The following is a 21116-nucleotide window of genomic DNA, read 5'->3' as shown; positions in this document are numbered from 1 at the left end:
CGTGCTGTGATGAACTGGTCTCACCACACGGTGCCACTGTCTCTCCAGGCACCGGACAGCTTTTCTGTCTGTCCTTCACAGAAGACCGTGGGCCCTATCCATGTTTTCAGTGCTCTCTTTGGGTGCCAGCTACGAGTGGTCCTGTGCTTAAGCAGTGGTGTTCAATCGCTTTGAGAAGAGCTGAGGTTGGGCAGCTAAAACCATCCTTAACATCGGGTGGCTGCCATGCATGGGACGGGGCTCCTTCTGCTGTGCTAGAGACTAGACAGTGGGGCATGCGAGAGGGCTGAGATGCAGACAGGGCTGGGACAACTTACTGGGGTGAACACAGCTGAGCACCAAACTCCTGATTGTATCAAAACACACCAGTAGGATTTTACAGAATGGTGCCTTACAGCACAGGAGTCCTAGGGACTGAATTCTCTGTGGAAAGAAAAGCAGAGATGGAGGAGTACAGCCCATGTGGTGTCCCATGGTGCAAATTTATGCCTAATACTAGAAATCAGTAGCTTGGTAGAGCAGTTCTGAAACAAACCAGACACATCTGTCTCTGTGTTTGCTCAGCACCTGGACAGCAAAGCAGTTTCAGATGAGAAGAACTATCCTGTCCAGTAGACTAATGAAAGCTGAAAGAGTATTTTAGAGAAGTAAAATGTCCTAGAAGAATGAAATTTGGTGACAATACAGGGGTATAATGCTGTTCTGGAAACCATGACTGTACCTTCTGCCTCTGATACCTGCAAGTCAGGTGAGATTGCAAAAGGACAACAGACTGCAGCAGGTACAGCACCAAGTGCCAGCTTTCCTTGGGGCCCTCAAAGTCATACCAAGGCTGCTGAACATCACCTCTTGTCTTGCTTCAGCTTGGCAGCAGGAAATGACACAGCAAGGACAAAAGGAGTGAGCCCTGCCACGTTTGTGCACTGGATGAAGGGGACGACACGGAGAGCAGTGGGTCTCAGCTGCAGTGGGAGGATGTGTGCAGTTAAGGAGATGAGGTGGGACAGAGTTACGTTTTCACGTGCCATGTCTGGGCTGAAAGGCACGGCTTGTTAATGCAAAGGAACTATCATCAGATTCCCCATCTCCTCTGTTCCACATGAGCAGTGAGATAGGCAGGATCTATAGTGTCGTGGTCCTTGTGGTGCCACACAGCAATCTTCTGCCTGAGAAACAGGATCTGGTGTCCCAAGTGCTGGGCTCTAGCCTCAGAGTGAATGAGATGGAAAGAGCAGGTGGATTGGAAAGAAGAATCTCTCCTTCTGACACAGTTATGTGGGAGGTAACATGTTCAATTAGTTAGCGCCTGAGGCTATAAGCAAGAAGACGTGGCTTTTATTCCTGGCTCTGTTACCAAGGCACTTCTTAGGCAGAAACACTCTACCTCTCTTTAACCAGAAATGTCCCTGCTGTAACTCAGAGATGTTGGTTCCTGCTGAGACTTTGTGCTTGGATTGATAAATAGAACACGTCAAAATATTGCAACATATCATTAACCTGAACAACAGTGTGAGAAGAGACAAGCTAAGGACCGGCTTCTCCAGATGTCATTCCAGAGGCATGACACCAGGTAAAAACCCCATTCACCCCAGTAGGAAACCAAAGGAATAGAGCTGAGGAAGGCGGCACTGTCTCAGGTTATGTCCCCTTTATGAGCCTTGCTGCAGCAAAGTTGGAAAACTAAACCTGAGAGAAGGATCGAGGAGACTGAAGCAGAGGAAGACGTATCTGTGAGGTGGGCCCGAAGCCTTTGCATGCTGTTTGTTAGAGCAGGGCACAAACCTTGATTAATATAGGGATCTCCTAAAGAAATGCAGACCTTGTACTGCAAATTTCAGCTTAGCAAAAGCCTTGCAATCCTATGGAGGCAAACCCTAGAGCCCCCAGTGAACCACAAATGGAGAACCGAGCCAAAGTTTATCCTCTGGCCCTTGAAGTGACTCAGGTAAAAAGCATGCCCTGGAACTCTGGTGCAGTCGGACAGCTCTTCCTGTTGGGACAGACCTGCTGATATTTCACCAGTTATTTCCTTTAATTTCCTTTTTAGATCTTGGCTCATTTTCCCCAGTTATTCCTTTGTTCATTATTTAAACTTTTCTTATTTCTGTCTAGTATCGCACCTCCAAACTCTGCTATTTATCAGGTTTCCCTTTAGCCACTACCACCCGAGCTGTGCCAGGTTAGCTCTGTCAGCTTTACGTTTTCCTTACAAACAAACTCTCCAACTTGTTATTCATTATCTCCTGTAGGGACCTGATTATAGTATCCATCCTATGGAAGAAAATTATTTACTCCTCTGCTTTGCAGTCAATAGTTTCTCTCCAAAACCAGCCTAAAGCCTTTTTCTCCTCCCTGCCCTGCACGATCCACGTTAGCTCCCGTGAAGCCAGCCTGCGGGTGGCCAAGTGCTGTGGGGTGCCAGGGGCAGTGGGGTTCAACGGGTAGGAGTAGACCTGGCCGCCGGGCAGTAGGGGGTTTAATGGGCAGGGGTAGACCTGGCCTCCGGGCAGTGGCGGGGGTGGGGGGGGGGTTCAATGGGGAGGGGTAGACTTGGCCGCCGGGTAGTAAGGAGTTCAATGGGTAGGGGTAGACCTGGCCGCCGGGCAGTAGGGGGTTCAGCGCTGGGGCTCCGGGGAGGGGTCTGTTCCTCCCCTCCGTTTCAGGACAGGTGGCTCAGCGCTCGGCGGTGACACCTGCCCCACCGGGCACAGCGATTCAGCACTGGGGCTCTAGGGGAGCTTCTGTTCCGCCCCTCCATCCCCAGGCAGAGGGGACCGCGCTCCTTTAACGCGCGGTGCGCCCGCAGCCCGAGTCCCGCCTCCCGCCGCTCCCCATTGGCTCGCGCCGCTACTTCTTGCGGCCGGTTTGACAGCTCGGCTCCCGATTGGCTGAGGCGGCGGCCCTCTCAGGGACCGTCCCTCAACAGCGTGTCCGAGCCCTGCCGAAAAGGCGCCAGCTGGCAGCCGGCTCTGTGCGCGAGCCGCTCTTGAGCGACGCTCCCTAGGCGAGCGGAGCGGCGGGGCCTGGGATGGCGGGGCCGGCGCCGGGCGGGCAGCGGCGGGTACGAGGGTCCCGGGGCTGGGGGGGCCTCGCAGCCCGGGGACCGCGGCGGGGGAGGTGAGGGGAGGCGGGCCTAGGGAGCTTCGGCAGCCCCCTGGCCGGGCGGCGCGCCCCGCTCCGCCTCGCCCGCCGCCTTCTCGCCTGTCATCGCGGCCCCGGGAGGCAGGGGAGCAGCCGCTGTGCCCGAGAGCGGGATGGTGTTGGTTTGAGCTAAAGCAGAGCCGAGTTTCGCTTCAGTCGTTGCGGTTGTTGGAAGTTAGAACGTCCCTCTGACAGCGTGTTTTCTCTCAGCGTTTTCTTTTCCAGGCACCGTTCGTTCTTTGAGGACGGTAGCGGCTTGTGCTCGGTGTGCCTGGGCTGAACAGATGTGTTTTATAACCCCCTCTCTTCGCAGCCTTTCTCTCAAACGCGAGGTCAGGCCGAGAGCTGGAGCCAGCTCCAAATTAGCAAGAGGTTTGCCTGTTGTGGAGTTCACGTTACAATTGGTCCTTGGGAAGGACTAGAATACGGGTAAGATTTCTGGGAAAATGTATCCATAAGCCTGTAAGTGGGAAATAGATCCTGTAACCAGATTTTGTCTCGTTGCACGTGATTGGTGCAGATCACTCCCCTCATGTTTCCCAGGTCTGGTAAAGGCCGCTTGCTTTCTAAAACTCCAAAATTAATCTTAAGAGTTTATTTGTTTGCATTTTTGTTATCACCTGCTTTCTAGAGGGGAAAACAAACCCTAAAACGCAAACCAAACTGAGAAGCTTAAGATTCTTGTTTCCAAAATACATCCCTGGGATATACGAACAGAGATTCTCTGTCTGATTGTTTTGGATTGGTGTTGGTACTTCTGCTTTTGGTGGGTTTTTTTGGTTGTTTTTTAGAACTGCAGTTCCTGTCAGGTTTAGTTCAGAAATGAGATGTGAGACTGCAACTTGAGAAAGAGAGAAAACAGTTCTCAGTCACTGGTGGAAGATCCCTGCCTGTGAATATTTTCTAAGGGCAGAATGCAAAATGCAAGTCTTGTGACCACGAGTGAGACTTGAAGAGCCATCTTTAAAAGAGGAAAAAAAAAGAGCATTCTTGCTTTTTTTTCCCTCCCCCCCCTTCTTTTTAATCATTTCAGTTATTGAAATAACAGTCATATTTAAGCAGGAATCTGGTCAGTGCAGTTTTCTCTTGCACAAATATAGTGTTTTAAGGAGAAGTCTTAACCCTAGTATGATCTGTACTTGCAAGATTTTCTGATCCTGTTTTCAGAGAGAAAGAAAGAAAACTGAAACTGAAACCAGTTGAAACTCTGGTGCGGTGTAATTCATCTTTATGTTGTTGGGCTTTGAGAGCACAGAGAACAGCCAGTGATTTAAGTCCTGAATTTCACTAAAGTCTGTTACAGTTACAGTGCCATGAATCAAGAAGCAGCATCTTCTCCCTGAGAGGCAGTTGTTTTCCCTGAGGGTGCAGCTGAGCCTTCTAAATGCTCCACCGCAGCAACCTAGAGCCTTGTGGATGTTCTAGATCTGGATAAAACTTGTGAGTGCAACACCTGGGCAGAGGAATAGGTGTCAGCCAAGTCAGCCTGACTTCAGATGTGCTGTTGAAAAAAGGCGTTTTGTTTTGGTTTCTTTATGTGGTGAATAGAGCTGCCTGCTAGAAGAAAAAAGGAGACCAGGACTGCCACACTGGTTTCCTTTTATGTGGCTATGGGGTGATTTTACCCCTCTTGCGTAGGTTGGGCTGGCTGAAGCGAGGAGCTCGAGGCAGGGCGTGGTAAGTGATCCCTTGGATATGCTCAGCTGACTGGATTTATTTTGGACTAGACAGGGAATGGGTTTGGACAGTGTGCTGTAAGGAGCAGTGTTGCTGGGGATGACGAGCCGAGCTGGATCCTTGCCACCAGTTCCTAGTTGCGTTGTGGAATTTTTGCTGGCGATTTCGACAGGAACGGGATGATTCTTCACATCCTTGCTGTAGGCCTTAGCTATTAGACAAGCATGGGGATCATGCTGTCTGGCTGATGGCTTTGGCTGTCCTTTCTTATCATGTTGGATGTTCTGCTGCTCTGCCCTTCTGTGTACTCCATCTTAGGAGGAGGAATAGGATACTAATACCAAACTGTAGCAAGTAGCTGGGCTGAGAGGTAAGTTTTATTCTGCTTTGCTCTTTGAAACCTTGTGACCGGCGCTCTGTTATATGTGGCCAACCCCTTTCCTTATCAGCAGCTCGCTGCTGTTGTGTGATAGTGGTGGCTTTCAGAGGAAGAGAGAAGAGCAAAGTCATTAACAAAATCATTCTCAACGGTGTCAGTTCAGAGAAGTGAGAAGCTGGAGGGAAGAGAGATAAGCCAGGAGTATGAAGGTTGTTTACTGGAAGCTCTACTAGAATTAGGATTTTTTGGCACAGGTTTTGCCATCTCTGCACAAAGTTGATCTTTCCAGGTCTGCGTGTGTTTATTTAATGTGACATCTCTTGCACAGTGCAGCATATGGCAGTCGTAAAAGAAAACTCCCAGCTCAGCGAGTATCTATCAGTGTGGGTGAATCAAGCGGAATGTTCGTTAGCTGAGGATGGGATGACCCCTTACCCCTCAGAAGTCCCGGGCAGAATCTCAGCCTCTGGAGAGAAGGAAAAGTCTGTGACTGATGGTCTCCGGTAGTTTGTGGGGAAGGTGCTACTGAACTCTAAAAGCTAAACAGATGACACAGGGCTGTGCTGATTCTTTCTGACTTGTGAGTCACCCAGAACCTAGCAGGGAAAATACCTTCTGAGTCCCGTCATGGAGTCTCTGTTTTTGCCAGCCAGGGCTAAAGTCAAACAGATTTTTTTGAGATGAATCCTGGTTTGACTACAGTACACAGACTGCTAGAGTGCTGCCTCTGGCAATGTGTGTCTTTAAGATGCTGGTTGATAGAGGTTTTTCTTTTTGAGTCTGTGTATCATCTGTGACCATTTCTTTGGGGAGTGCCGGGAGAAATTATAGGATGTTTGTGTCCAGCTCACAGCTAGTCAAGTGCCTTAAGGTGAGGGTTTCTGTTTCAGGGTGGGAAGAGGTGAGGGTTTGCACAAGGTGATACATTGGATCAGGATCAGGCTTAGTAATGTAAGTCAGGTGAAAGCTCTGGTACTGTGTGCTATAGTCCACTTAACCTTCCAAGGTGATTGTAGAACCAACAAACTGATAAACTGCTGCTAGTGTGATTTATGATAAAGCCACTGGCACGGGCATGCAGCACGTGGAGTTTTATGGATGGCAGATTAGAGTTTCCCTTTCATTTCTGGAGGACCACTTAATATCACAGCAGTGCAGGGCCTGGGGGATGGATGGATGGCAGAAAAGATGTGAATGTTCTCTCAGGGAAGGCAGTAGAAAAAAGTTTCATCAGGGGAGTGGGAAGTTCTGTCTTGACAGCCTGAGAGACGGGAGAGTTGCAGTGTAGGACAGGCAAAAAGAATGAATGCCATGACTCATAGTTCTGATTTAGAACATAGCTCTTTGTGGCCTGAGAGTTTGACCTTAGGAAACCTGTTAGATAGGATGGTAATCTGTGTCTGAGAAGTGCAATGCAATCCGGACTGGTAAATGTAAACGAGTAGAAGAACCTTATGCTAACAGAATTTTAGAAGGGCGCTGTCTCTTCACAGCCTTACTCTTGTGCTTAAATTCAGAGAAGTTATGGTGTCTTGCAGAGTGTGAGGAGAAAAATGCTGAAGCTTGGCTTTTGCCAGTGTGGGTTTTGGAAGATAAAGAGCCCCTTTTTAGGTAAAAGTATGTGAGGCTCTCCCTGCTCTCACGTGGTAGTGTTGGTAATATAACAGGTTTTAGGTAGGGGCCTTCATTTTTTAATTTGCAATAGTTGAAATTAAATCACTGACTTGACTGTAGGATCCTGATCTTGGGAACTAGAACAATAATTAAGCTTCTGGTACAAGAGGGTTTCTGTCTCCATCCGATGTTGCCATGTGTTGCCCCTGAGTCTTAATTTCTTCTATGAATCTACCAAAGCTCAAAAAATCACAAGATTTAATCCAGCATAGCATTACACTATTGTATCAGGTGCTTGTTACTCTGATATAAGGTAGTGGTTTTGTAGTGTCCACTCTAATGGAAGTGTGCAGAGGAAGGGGAGGTGACCTTTTGTTGTGCAATAGTCTTTTGGATGATGATCGTTTGGTGTAACAAGCAGGAAGCAGTTGTGCGGGGGCCTAATGGCTGGAATGTATTTTTTAGCTCTGACTCACAGTTGATTTAATGTTGGTTTTTGTCTCTGTGTGGTTGTCCTGTGCTGTGTTTGACCTGGACCAGAAGGAAGGCAGGATGTTCCAGTCTGTGATGAGATTTTCCACGTCTGACAACATCACACATTCGACTGCCCTTGTGACAGCACTGGATAATGTGACAACTTTGGCCCCAACAACAATACAGGCAACCAATGACACCAACATCACTGTGCCACACAAGTGTCTCTTGTTGCTCTATGAGGACATTGGGAAGTCCAGGTGAGACAGAGGAAATAGCACCATGGCCTGACCCCAGGCCAGGGGAAAGAGCTTGTATTCTCAGACTTTGGTTGAGAAGGAGCTGGGGCTGGTGTCTTGGCTTCCAGATGCTGAAGAACAGAAAAAAACCTGGTTTTATTTACTTTTTGCAGAGTCCGCTACTGGGATCTTCTGCTACTGGTTCCCAATGTGCTTTTCTTTATGTTTCTTCTCTGGAAGCTGCCCTCTGCCAGGGCCAAAATCCGTGTTACTTCCAGCCCGATCTTCACTACATTCTACATACTAGTGAGTACTGCTCTGTACTTTTTGAACTGATTAGTGAGTGTTTTTTTATTGCCACTTATGAACAATATCACCGAACTACTGGAGAGAGACCCTAGACCAGATCTCACAGGGATAAAATCTATTTGTAGTTGAAGGTATATTCCAAGAAGTAGACAGATGCAAATGCTCCAAACTTAAAAGTACCTCCAGACATTTTCAGTATGGATTTAAATCTTCCATTATGTTTCCAGTAGTGCACGCGGCTTGGTAAGAAATTCACGCCAAAGGCTTTGGAAACTGAAACTCCTGAGAGACCAAAGGGAAGAAAAAAGCTAGCTAACTTTATGGTGTTGACTTTTTCGAAACAGACTGAGAAGCAGGAAGTGATGAAACAGCCTTAGAGGAAAATGCTTTCACTCAATTTGATCTTCTGGAGTCTTTTATTGGGAAATGAGGATGTGTGTTTTGTGAGGATTTCCTTTCAAATGATTTTGTCATGTCTTGAAGGCAAGCTTTCTTGTGGAGTCAGTGATTAAAGCTAGGTTAGTAGGTTAGGAAGTGTCTCTACCTATTTAGAGAGGAAGCAAAAAGGGGGTGCTTTCCTCTCCCGTGAGCTGTTACTGCTCTGGAACACCATTGTATTCAGGGACCCTTCTTTTTTGTCAGTGTTTTGTCCCAGAATGTTCCACTCCAGGAGGAATGCTGTATTATTCTTCTTTCATGCCATTTGCACCCCTTCTTTTCCTAAGGAGGCTTACTGGTCATTTACATTCTCCAGCCACCTTGGAATCGGCTCGGACTGCGTTCTCTGACAGATTGAGCTGTTTCATACCTGCATCATTAGAATTAGGCTATGAGTTGGAGAACTTTATCTGGAAAAATCTGCTTTCTTAGGGGTTAAGTCTGCACAGTGGGCAGATAAATCCAACCGAGCTCTTAATTGCATGGTATGGTGGTGATAGCACAAGAGTTGGTAAATTAGCCTTGTTGAACTCCGTGCTGTCATGCTTAAATGGTACTTGAGCTGACTTAAGTATCTGTATTGCACTGTGCAGCAGGCTAAGATGTTTTGAAGCTGTTGGCTATAGCTGATACTTTTCCTCTGCATTCCTGAGCATTGTCAGTGAGAACGGCAGATTTTAGTTTTATTACAGATCAGAAGTGTGGTAGTTTGTATCGAGTGGCTGCTGTTATCTGATGTGGTTCTTTTACTCAGTCATACCAAGCATTTGATCTTGTAATTTGGAGAGATATGGGGGTTTTTTTGTCTGCTTTTTCTCCTCCCCTGCCCCAGTGGACTGAAGGGTGAGAAGACTCTTTGCCTGCAAAGATACTGTTTGAAGAAGCAACTGAGACCTCTTCAGAGCTGTTTAATCTGACAGCTGAGGAAATTTGGTCCTTCCTAAATTCTAAGCCAGTACTCCTACATCTGACAGGCCAGAGGAATCTTCTTTGGCAAATTAACTCTAATCTGCTACAGGAAATCCTTAGTACACAGCCAGGCTTGAAAGCTGACCTGGAAATATTATTCCATAACAGTTTCTGGTCGCTGCTGTGTATGCGCTTTTTGACATGAACTCACTTTTGGTGTCTTTTTGAGCAGGTATTTGTGGTGGCTTTAGTTGGTATTGCCCGTGCTGTTGTCTCCATGACTGTGAGTGCCTCTGATGCTGCCACTGTTGCTGATAAGGTAGGTACAACACTGATTTCAGAGGCTGTGATTTGTGCAGTTCTGATCACAACGATTTGCTATGGCTTCTCTTTTATCTGCATACAGGAAGAATGTGGTTTTTTTGCAGTACTTGTAGCTATGTGTATTATGGAATCCTGTTCTGATAAATGTATCTAAATGATCACAACATCCAGGGCTGTAAAACAATGGACTTCCTAAAATAGACACACAAATAGAGGCAGCAAAACTTTACTGTTGCAGGGGTGGAATGATACTGCTTTGCAAGAGCTAAGCATTCAGACACCTTGAGTGGCTAGACAAGACCTGGCCTGTGTTACTCTTGCAATTTACGAGTGTCTCTTTGAAAAATACTTAATTTGTTTGTATTGAAAACAAATAAAATGCAATTCCCTTTTGACACCGATATCTGAAAGTCCTTGTGGCCACTGAGCACAGGGCAAACCCTTAGCAAACAGGAAATAGCTTTGTATGTGGTGTTCATTTGTAGTCATTTGACTTGTAGCAGAATATTACCTAAAACAAAAAGCTCTGTAGCTCTTGAGCTGTTAGAGAAACAAGAGCCACCTAGAGAGTACAGGGCTTCTGGCTTTGTTCTCTGGAATCAGTGTGGTTTTTTTCGCTTTTCCCTTTAACTTTACCTGTCAAAGCAGTGTCATGCACTGCTTGTTGTGAGTGGCTGGATGTCTGTAGCATTTTCATTCACCTTTGTTGAATAGATGTAGGTCCAGGACTTGAATACTGGAGAGGAGGTGAGACAGTGCATTTCTTTAGCTCTATTGGTGTTGCTGCTAAGCACACCTTGCTGGGAAGTCATGCAGTAAGACTTGTCATGCAATAAGACTATTGGGTTTTCCTGTAAACGCACGTTCTATCGTGTCTGTTTTCTTTTGTGCTCTCTGGTACACACACAATGTATTTTCTGAGGTTAGAAGGCTTTGGATCTAGGGTCTAGTAGCTTTGGAGGAGTGCAGAACACTCAGTTTGTTCAGTCATAAGCATACTGCAGAATCTACTCCATTCAGAGGCTGCCATCCCCTGGAGCAGAGAGTGGAGTTCTGCTGTATTAACTCCTGACTCTTTCCTGGCTCCATCTAATTATGTTTGTCTGGTTTCTGTTATCCCTCAGATCCTGTGGGAGATCACAAGGTTCTTCCTTCTGGCAATTGAACTGAGTGTGGTGATTCTAGGCCTTGCCTTTGGTATGTGTCCGGAGGTTTTTGAGTGCTTTAAATGTTTCCTATTTCCTTTCTTTCCACAGAGGCATCTAGGTTTGTGGATACTGATTCTATAAAGTGAAGTGGCTATAGAATAGAGGACAGATTGGGCCATTTTAGTTAAAGATGGCTGAAAGGCCGATTATATTTACAGATACATGGCTTGGGTGATTGTGGGGCTTATGTGTTTTGCTTGTTCTTCACACATGTGAATAAGCATGCAGCTTAAGTGAAGATGACTTATGCAAAAATCTACTGTCTGATCTTTGCTTCAGCCCCATTTTGAAGTGGTTTCTTTGGGGGTCCTTCTGTCCTCTCCTTGGTTGGCTTGATTCCATCCTGTTTCATTCAGCTGCTTTAACTGTACCTGCAATTTGTAACTACTTTTTTTCAGTTGTGTGAATGAAAATGCTGTTTGGAGCACCTCTTCTATGGGTCAGAGGTAGAGGAGAGGGGATTTGGTAGATGTCATCATTGCCCCTGCCAGTGGGACATCTGAGCACTAGCTCTTCCATCTTTTTAGAGCTCATAGAATAACTTAGGTTGGATGGAAGTTTTGGAGATTGTCTGCTCTAGAATATTTCAGTGCAGATTTTTCTAAATTATGTAAGCCGTTCTCCCCTGCTCTAACCCAGTCTCCCATCAACGTTACTTTTCTGAGAAGAAACTGTATAACATCTCAGTGTACACAATACAGGAGTAATTCCTGTATACTGAGTAATTCCAGCAAAAGGACTTAGTTGCTTTCTGTATATTAATATGAGCAGAGGAGAGCAAGTTAAAACCTTTTGCTTCCTAAGTATGATTTTGTCTGAAAGGCTCAGCTCTCCAAAGAGGGATGCAGTTTGTTTTTTTTGGGGGGGAGGTTTGTGTGAGCTTTAACCTTCCCTTGAAGGTCTCTGGAATTAGAAATGTTTTCCTGTATTGGTTTTGGAGAGAACTGATTTTTATCAGGGCTGGGATTACATCCTGAATCACTTATATATTCCTTAATTCCAGGTCACCTGGAGAGTAAGTCGAGCGTGAAACGTGTTCTGGCAATCACTACAGTGCTGTCTCTGGCATATTCTGTCACCCAGGTGAGTATGTTGGAGCAGAATCAGTCTTTGCAAAAGATAGGACTTTGCTTGGAGTTCAGGCATTTTGCTGTGGGACTGCTGCCTAGAAAATGGCAGCTTTACTTTTTGATGTTTTGGAGGAAGACTTTATGCTTGTGGCAACATATGAAAGTCCCCAGAGGATATGCTGGACCGTATCTCTTTGTCCTCTTTGTGGTGTGAATGACTCAGCAAGGTCAAGAAATGAGATGATGTTTAGATGGATTGCTTTTAGCGAATTTTGGAACAAGAGTTCATATTTTCATACCTGAGCCACAAGTTTTGAGTCTAGCCTCAAGTGCCATGAAAACTAGATGGAGAGACTTGAGATGTTCTTGCCAGATAAGGGCAGTGCAGTGGGCCTCTTGTCTCCTGACTCTTTGAGAGCTGGGAGCTCTTGCTTCCCTTCAAACCAGCAACTGGCTTGCTAGCTCAGTTTTAGCTGTGTCTCAGTCTCTGAACAATGCAGTATGTGTCTGGATCTATTCTTCTCCTTAGTATGTAAGTGCCCAGCCCTGCGTATCTATGCTAAGGGCAGTGCCAGAATAACAGATCTTTGTTCCATGACCAGGCTCTTGTCTGCAGAGGCACTGAGCTGATCATTACCACATGATAAAGTTGGAGAACCCTCATTAAATATCAAGTGATCAAGCTATATTTGGGTTCAAGAGTGTTTACAAGCACTTTTCTCACTACACTGTCTGTATAGTAGCTTCTGTTCTTCCCATTTTTCAGGAATTCAAGTGAATGAGACATTGTTGTGTTCCATCTCTTGCACAGTGTGGGCTTTTCTGTTGTGGATATTGCAGCAAGAAAGGTCTAATTTAAAGACAGAAATGGAACTCTGTCTGTTTCAAACAGACAACTGCTTGCATTCCCTATACCTTCATTCAATCTGTCTTCTGGAATGTGATTGATGCCAATTTCCTTCAGATGCTGATTCCTGCCACTTTTTTCCCCCTCACTTCTTGTCTTCAATTTCTTCCTCTTCTCCTGTTTGAGCTTAACTTGGTCTAAGCAGAGCAACGATTGGGTCAGAGGTGGCTGGGACAATTCAGTTGTCTGAACTTCTCTAAATACAACCTCCTTTGTCCAGACACCCACTCGAGTGAAGACGCTGCCGATAACAGAATAATGTTGGCGCCACTTCTCTCCTAGGGCACTCTGGAAATCCTGTACCCTGATGCCCACCTCTCAGCAGAAGACTTCAACATCTATGGCCACGGAGGGAGGCACTTTTGGCTTGCCAGCTCCTGTTTCTTCTTTGTGGTAAGTATTGTGCATGTATTATGCACTCTTTGTGTTTTCTTCTTTTGTATTTTCTTCTGTTTTATGCTTCTTTGTATTTTCTAAATGGGGCAAGGAAGATGATTTGTTGTGTAATAAGGCCCTAGTCCCCATCCTGCCTGATACAGTGCAGATTCTTATGGAGCAGGGATGCTGAAGCAGTAAAACTGTGGTGGGAGTGGTATAAGCTGTGGCAACTGAATTCCAGCTGAACTCAGATGTTCTTCACTCCCTTATTTCTCAATGATCAGCCTTTGTGTGCTGATAGGGGTGAGATGTGGGGCCTTCCAATCTGCACCATCTGGATTGGGTTTAATATCAGGGGGTCTGTGCCTCTGCCCCGAGACTTCTAGGGAGGGTGTGACACCACACACCATCCCTGTAGAGATTGTTTAGTTCAGTTGTCAAGCAGCTGTGGAACAGTTAGTTCTTTGTCTCAACAGGTCTATTCCTTGGTGGTGATTCTTCCAAAAACTCCTCTGAAACACCGGATTTCTTTACCCTGTAAGTCACTGTAGCGTGTTCTGTAGTGTAGATGGAGACAGTGCCAGGATAAAACATAAGTGGGAGTAAAAGGTTCCTGTATCTAGTTGCCCTGCAGAGAGATCCTGCTATCTTGGGTTACAGGTAGATGGCAAAGGACTGATAGGTTATCCTTGGTAAAGGGTATGTTGTACCTTTTGGAGAGCAGAGTAAGAAAATTACATTACTACTTCAGTAGCTAAACAGTTGCATTAAGAAAACAAGATTTACTGCTCAGTTAATGATACAGATGTAATGCAAATATGTAATCTTAAGAGAGTCAAAAGAAAGGGCTTCTTAATAATAGCTTCCTTTGAGATGCATGTGTTATGTTGAAGTGTACATGCTGGTCATCTCCTGGGAATGAGAAGCTAATTGGGAGCTGCTTAATTTTTATCTGGGCATTTACTTTAGTAAGATGCTTCTCTGTTTTTTCTTTTTGTTGCAGAGTATTTGCAGTTCTTGAACAGGGAGAGAAGCTGTTACTAAGTTGTTTGCATTGGGCTGCTCTCTCTCTCAAGTAGTGCTGGCAGCTCTGTGTTTGCCCTGAGGGGGTGGGTTTGTGTGGCACATGTCACAGGCAGGTGGTCCTTGGCCAGATCTGCCTAGTGTCCAGCATACCCTGCCTCTCCTGTCCAGGTCTCCTGAGCAGTTTGTGCCCTTCCCATGCACAGCAGTGATTCAGCTTCAGCTGTGGGGTTTTTGTTTTTCTTTTGTTCTGTTATGTGGTTGACACTGATTCCAGGTGCTTGCTTGTAAAATCTTTCCTTGTGTAGCCATGACCGTGTGTTTCCAAAACAGTCTTTTGTGTGCAGGAGGATATGGTTTATTCCTCTGTACCTCCAATCAGTCCTGCCAGCAAGGGACAGAAAAATAGTTTTAATTCTTCGAGAGTTCTTAAACAGGCAAGGTGGTGAGATGTTTCTATTGGGTTTGCCGTCTCCATCAAAAAGATTTGCTCTGGGCTGTGCTTATGAGGTTGAGCTTCATCTGTGTCCTTCTCTTTCCCACAGCCAGGAAGAGTTTTTATGTTTATGCTGGAATCCTGGCACTGCTGAACCTGGTGCAGGGCCTGGGCAGCGCCCTCCTCTGTGTGGATATCATAGAAGGACTGTGGTATGTGTGCTGGGGGAGGAGGTCTACAGCCCAGTTTCTTGTGTTGCATTTGAGTGTCCTTCAACACTACCTCTCACAAGAAAACAAACTTGTACTGAGTTCCTAAGAAAGAATAAAGCTGTTAGTTCTGTTTTGTGCCAAAAGATCTCCAAGTGGTCAGGAAACTCGCAGTGGAGAGGTCTTTAAAGCTGCATGCCCTGCAGTGATCTTGAAGTGGTGAGTGATAGTTTGAATCCACTGATCCCTGGCCATTGGCTCATGTTTCTTTCATATGTAATAAGGGAGGAAATAATCAGTTACCTAGAAAGTGCATGGAGGCACCCTTATTCATATCTGGAATCTTGTTTTGCAGGGATCAGTGTCACTTTTGTGAGTCAAAATTGGGAGCACTGAGACTGTGCTCTTCATCAGAACTTGGGTCTTGGCACATGTTGGTGGTCAATGTCTGTTACTTTGCATCAGTTTGAATTTGTTTATCGTAAGACTTTTCTTGTCCTCTGCTTGGACATGCTGGAGGGAAATTGGATCATTTGAGAGGGTTATGACTGATGTTATCCGGCTGTATTGTGCTTGAGTGCTAAATTCTTTCGTGTTGCCTTTTGCTGTTGACAGCTGTGTTGATGCTACAACGTTCCTTTACTTCAGCTTCTTTGCACCTCTCATCTATGTGGCATTCCTGAAAGGCTTCTTTGGGTGAGTAGCCAGGAAAAGGAGTTTAGAGGGTATATATTGTCATTCATTTTGTACTCAAGTTCACATCTGTAGAATAAAGGCAGCAGCTAGAATGCCAGCTAGAGAGCCAGTTTTTAATTTCTGGCCTTGAAGTTTTTCTTCTGTGTCCCAGCGCTACTAGCTTCTATCCAAGACTCCTTTGAATGGAAAATAGAGCCGATAGCCATATTCCACTCAAATATTTATGAGGATCAGTTCTTCAGTGTCTGCATCCTGTTTAGTACAAAGTTTTTCCACTGAAGTTGTTAACTAACTGGTTAGTGAGAGATTGAGTCGTGGAAGATTAAATGGTTTCCTGGGTGGGTTTTGGGATAGGTTTGTAGAGGGGATTTAGGAGTTATGTAACTCTGGGGACTCTTCGACAGTGCGCCCAGGAGTCTTAAGTTAAAAACACTTGGAGTGTGATTCCTGGGTCGGGGTTGCCGCCGTGTGGCCACTCAGAGGAGATGCATCTTGGTAGGAAGACCCAAGTGTTCTAGTGTAGGCTTTAGCTTTTATTGTCCATGAGCAAGAAACAGAAGGCTTTAAAATGACCAAGAGCATAAAGTACCCCCAAAATATCAGCACGTACCTCTACTGCCATCTGAAATAAGAAGGGAAGTGTTTGAAGTTAGAGATGGAAACTGCTGATCCAGGAGTGTTTTGGTTTTGCTGATGTGCACAGATGGAACTTATGGTGGACTGCATTCTGTTGGTGTCAGTAACCAGCCTGCTGTCTAGTTCACTGTTTGGATGCTGTTGCCCTCATAATTCAGAACTGCCAAAGATGAGAACACCTTTCCCACACTGGAGTTAGGATTCTGCCATTTTAATTTCTCTAAGGTGACTTTGTCCAAAGGTACATTTAGGATTGTTTTATGGCAATTGCTCTGATAGTGTATTTCAGGACTAAAAGCAAGTATGAAGAGTTTTTAGGGTTTGAATACAAAATTTCTTAGTGCTGCTGAGTTTCAGTTAAGTATAAGTGGCTGTGATACTACATTGCTTAAGCATGTATTTTAAATCTTTAATCTCTCCAGGTCTGAACCGAAGATCCTTTTCTCCTACAAATGTCAGGTGGATGAACCTGAGGATGTGGATGTGCACCTACCCCACCCTTATGCTGTTGCCAAGAAGGAAGGAATGGATTCTTCATTCTACTCGAGCACTCAGATTGACACCACAGCCTACCTGGATGATGTGGCTTCTATGCCGTATCATGTGGGCAGCATCAACAGCATAGACAGTGACCGCTGGAAAGCCATCAACGCCTAAGGCGGGGCTACCTGCTTCACATGATTCCTTCCAGACTCCCTGATACCACAGCTGTTAGGATGTCCACCGGAAATCTGTCGTCGGCTATCTGCCATGGCTTTCTTCTCTTCCTTAGGGTTTCCGAAACCCATTGTGGAACTAAGTCGGTAGCCCAAATCCTGTTGGAAAGAACATTCTCTGTCGCTACCTGAGAACAATGTAGAACAGTTTTGTTCATAAACCTATAAACACTGAACCTTCCTGATCTCTTCCAGATGTGAATATGACTCAAAAGACAGCCCTGACTGGCACCTCTTCCTTTTCAATGACTGAAAGCACTTATCTGCCAATTAGGGGAGTGGCATTTAGGGGTGAAGGTGTTGATTTGACTGCTGTATTGTACACATGTAGAAAGAATTTGGTGGTTGAAACCAAAGGAGGTCTTCCTGGGCTGCTTCAAGCAGCGTGGTTGCCTGGATCTTTTCATAATGCAACAGCATAGGTGGTGATAGTAGCGACTGAAGGGAGAAGCTGGTCAGCTGGTCTCATCTCTGGCTTCAGCTAATACTGATGAAAATAATGAATCATACTGGCTAGGGGTTAAAAGGAGTGTTCTGAGTGCGTGGGAAAGACAAGAGAGGTGTGAGGAGGAATGCATTGTTCTTTGTGCCCTGGGAGCCTTTTTGGAGGCTAGGAGCTAGCAGCGTGGATGTGAACTGATTGAACAGTAGGGAGACAGAAGGACAGACGGTGCGGCTGTCTAGCTGAGCTGAAGTAGCTGTGAAGCAGTCTATGGAGGCTGTACTACTGTGCATCTGAGTTCATGGGAAGATCTAAGCAGCAACACTAAATCAGAGCTGAGTTGCAAGAATAAAAGCTGTGAGGTAGATGTATTTTCCATCTGCACCCTGCTTTGTGACTGGCAGGGTCTTGGAGAGTGCTGTGAAGGAGGAAGCTGGCTCTGCAGATGAAGGCTCCAGAGATGTTCAGGTGCTTGAGGCAGAGCAGAAGGCCGTAATGAGTCTGAGCTGATAGTATTTAGTGTCTGGAAGCTCTCAAACACTATAGGCATGGTAGAATCAACCTAGCTGGTGTTGTGAGTTGGGAGACGAGTTGGGATACAAGTTGGAGATCGTGGTGTTTCTCTGGCAGCGTCCTTCTCTTACACTGCGATTTAGATCCCCAGACTTCTTGTGGCCTGAATAGGTTTCATGGCTCGATATGTTGGAAACAATTCTGTGCATGGGGAGTGTGGTTCATCTAAAGACTATCTGGAACTTCTTAGTAACCTCTTCCATGCTGGAGAAGGGGCTGCTATTGTCTGAGCTGTCTGGCATGCAGTTTCAAGACATTGTGTTCCAGTCCAGAGACGGTTCAGCTGAAACCTGTGTCAGATTGGTTTCTGGGGCATACTGTGCTCTCCATGGTTTAAGAGGTGTATACTTCTAGCTTTGGGGGTGCTTTCCTACCCAAGTCCTCCAGGTAGGTGATCTGCTAAAAGCAATATCGATGTTCCATTAGAGATGGTAGAAAGGGAATTTGAAATGTTCTGGGGCTCTGTGATTCTTGCCTCAACTCACTGCTCTTCCTGAAGACTACTGAGGTAAGAGTTTCTTGGAAATTGTCATGCGGGGTGCAGTGTGGAGGTGTTCATTTGGATCATGAGCTGGTAGGGGAGACCATTTGCTGTCGTGTGTTCCCACCCTAGGGAAAAAAAAGCTTGGGTAAGAACACAAAGTACATATTGGTTGCCAAAACTATGCAGGCCCTTTGCTTATCTTTTTGTTTGTTAATGAGCAATGCAGCCTCTCTGTTCTGCCTGTGGACTTTGCCCAGCAGACCTTGAAGTAGCACTGGCACCTTGAAAACAAACACCCTCCTTTTTTTAAAAAAAATATTTTTGAGGGAAAAAAAAGCTTCTGTTTGTGTGAGAACTGAATTGTCTCATATAAGTCAACAACCTTTTACATTTCCCCTCCATGCAGTGACTGTGTAAGTGCTGGGCAAGCAGCTGGCCAAGTCGGCCCTTGCCACCTTAGAGAAGTGTTCCATGCTCCTCCCATCACTTACTGTGTGTCAGCTTGCTTGCTTACTCTAAAAGGGATGGATGAAATGGTGCCTGAATTGCCCTGCTGCTGCTCCTAATGCTGCTCACAACACTGATTCTGAGCTGCTGTTAGAAACCATGGGGAAACCTGCAAAGCTTCCCTGGAGCTGGTGGGCCTTGGACAGAGCCAAGAGATGTGACGGTCTTAAAGCAGTTGAAAAATAAAGGAGCAACTGCTTTTCCATCCCAAGGAGTATTTGCTGACTCTTAACACCTTGACTGAGAGGACTTATCTGCCCTCCTTGATGATGTGAAGAGCAGGTTATGAATTTGCTTTTTTATCAGCTGCATTCAGTGCTGAAGGATCACCTGTGCAGGTGGTCGATGTCCATCCTGTCCTTTGCTGGCAGGACTTCAGTATTTCTGGAGTGTTCCACGTTCTGCTGCTGAGGAGCTTCCGTGCTAGGTCATGGACTGACCTTCCTCCTCTTGTATTTTTATGTACATATAATGCTTCGGGCCATATTCACAATGGTCCTTGAGGAGAAATGTGTTGTGTGTGTGTCTAGATGCAAAAAGATAAAATACAGAATAAATGTATATTTTTGTTTGTAAAATAAAGAAATAAAATTAAGTTTGGCATAAATGGACATACTTTCTTTGTCAAATGATCCATATCATGAAGAAAAATAAATTTTAAGTTGTTTTTTTTTTTAAATTCCTGAACAAATCTGACATAATAATGGAATAACGTAGTATCTTTTTGTTAGAAATGGATTTTTCCTTATTGGAAGTCTGTTACTAGGACACCAGATGACTGTGCAGAGGGTGGTCTCCAGGTCTAAATAACTGTCAGTAAAGCCTTTGACTTCTCTGCATAACTTGATCTTGCTGTTCCTGGTCATGTTGAATATCGGGGGGTCTTTGCTATAGGATATCTTTGTGTTGCTTAAGAAAAGGCTTATGTGGAAGTTGGAATTGACTCACTTATTTCTTGTCTGGGCTTTGAAATGAACTCTGTCAGGACTAATTTTCTGGCTGCAGGGAGGACATGATAGCTGCTGAGTGACAGCTATGCGTGTTGGCATTCATCAGGTTCTCTTTGATGGGGTCTACAGGCTGAGCTTTGTCTCTCTCTTGAGCTTGGGTCATCATGCAGTAAAACCTCAGAGCTCCTTCCAGGTGCTCTGGAGATTGCCCTTGGAAACATTACCATGGGAGTAAACTTTGATGGCATCCTCTGCCTCTGCGGAGGTGGAGAGGTGTTTTAAATTGCTGTACAGCTCCTCCACCATTATCAGGGCTGCTTCCACGCCAGTGTCCCACAGGCCCTTGGAGATCCCAGGAAGGCATGGCTGTAGGTGTGAAATGCAGTTCTATTTGTCTTTGCCCACTCTTCCTCCTGGATCTTTGCAGATGATGCCTGGCACCTGGCTTGAGTTACACCTGAAAAAGGCTTAAGGAAGGATGACAAGAATAATCAACGTCACGGGAAGACTTCTGGAGGAGTAATTACATGGTTGAGAACTTGACTTGCCAGCTTAGAAGGGCAGTAGTGCAGGTTGGTGAAACCCTTAAAGCTGGCCAGAGTCCCACTGCTGAGGCAAAGCTGGGGTTGCCACATCAGCTGCAGCATTAAACAGTTAAAACTGCTCCAATGCTCTACTAAGAAATAGAGAAGTGGTGTGTTGATATCAAGGCTTTGTTAACTGTCGAGTCACAAATGTGTGAAATTATATACGTCATCAGGTGGCCTGTATTTCTGGGAATGCAGACAGTTCAGAAAAGATCCTTCAAGGCTGCTGCATTAGAAATCTTCTTTCCCTTGGTTTAGGCTAGAGATCGGCTGTACCTGGTGACAGAAACCATGTCTGTGATGACCTGATGGATGCTGGACCCATGCGTGCACCTGTCATAGCAGGTAATGGCACTGTTGGTGGGTCTTGCTGGAACAGAGTAGCTGGAAGGAGCAGAAAGGTGAATTCTGCCCACAGGGCACCTGCTGTAAATTTGGCTAGAAGCTGTAGACTGTAATTTTGGTTTTAATCACCAAGGAAACGTGAGCGGGTAAGTCGGGGTGGTGAGATCCCTCAAGGACTATGGTAAAATAGTGTTGGTGAAGCCAGGGAAGGGATTCCTGGTGTGGTGAGGGGCTGCTCTTGCTTGGCTGTGTGGAGGGGATGATTTATGTTGGTGCTGCTGAGAAGGAATTGCCTTGTACATCCGTGGGGACCTGTCAGTGTATGAATCCTCCCTGACAGAAGACGTGTGGGTGGTTCCTCCCTCCTGGAGGCAGGAGATAAGCTTTGTGCCTTCCTGGCTTATTTTCTGCAAGGTAACATGCATTTTGCTTTTCTTCCTTCCAT

General features: G+C 45.7%; 1 protein-coding gene across 4 annotated transcripts; it reads left to right on the top strand.

The window, feature by feature from the left end:
• Nucleotides 1-1435: 1435 nt before the first annotated feature.
• TPRA1 (transmembrane protein adipocyte associated 1) lies at nt 1436-19400 on the top strand. 4 transcript variants are annotated; one of them, XM_069865943.1, is made up of 11 exons: nt 1436-1570; nt 7352-7545; nt 7698-7830; nt 9413-9499; nt 10629-10701; nt 11716-11795; nt 12972-13082; nt 13544-13604; nt 14636-14738; nt 15351-15431; nt 16490-19400. In XM_069865943.1, the coding sequence occupies exons 2-11, from the start codon at nt 7364-7366 to the stop codon at nt 16722-16724; spliced, it is 1146 nt and encodes a 381-aa protein (XP_069722044.1). In that variant the 5' UTR covers nt 1436-1570; nt 7352-7363; the 3' UTR covers nt 16725-19400. The 4 variants fall into 4 exon arrangements, with proteins under 4 accessions (XP_069722044.1, XP_069722045.1, XP_069722042.1 ...); XM_069865944.1 differs by lacking the exon at nt 1436-1570 and adding an exon at nt 3049-3061; XM_069865941.1 differs by lacking the exon at nt 1436-1570 and adding an exon at nt 3259-3570.
• The last annotated feature ends 1716 nt before the right edge of the window (nt 19401-21116 follow it).

The sequence above is a fragment of the Phaenicophaeus curvirostris genome, chromosome 11 (assembly GCF_032191515.1).
Source record: "Phaenicophaeus curvirostris isolate KB17595 chromosome 11, BPBGC_Pcur_1.0, whole genome shotgun sequence".
Taxonomy (NCBI): Eukaryota; Metazoa; Chordata; class Aves; order Cuculiformes; family Cuculidae; genus Phaenicophaeus; species Phaenicophaeus curvirostris.
Note: the sequence above shows the minus strand (reverse complement) of the source record. Positions and strands in the feature narration are given on the sequence as shown.

What these genes read in the sequence shown, in the direction of transcription:
- TPRA1 (XM_069865943.1), top strand. Translation starts at nt 7,364, where the DNA reads ATGTTCCAGTCTGTGATGAGATTTTCCACGTCTGACAACATCACACAT. An exon ending in TGGCATATTCTGTCACCCAG is followed by an intron (nt 11,796 to 12,971) that starts GTGAGTATGTTG and finishes CTTCTCTCCTAG; the next exon opens with GGCACTCTGGAAATCCTGTA. An exon ending in GCTCCTGTTTCTTCTTTGTG is followed by an intron (nt 13,083 to 13,543) that starts GTAAGTATTGTG and finishes TTGTCTCAACAG; the next exon opens with GTCTATTCCTTGGTGGTGAT.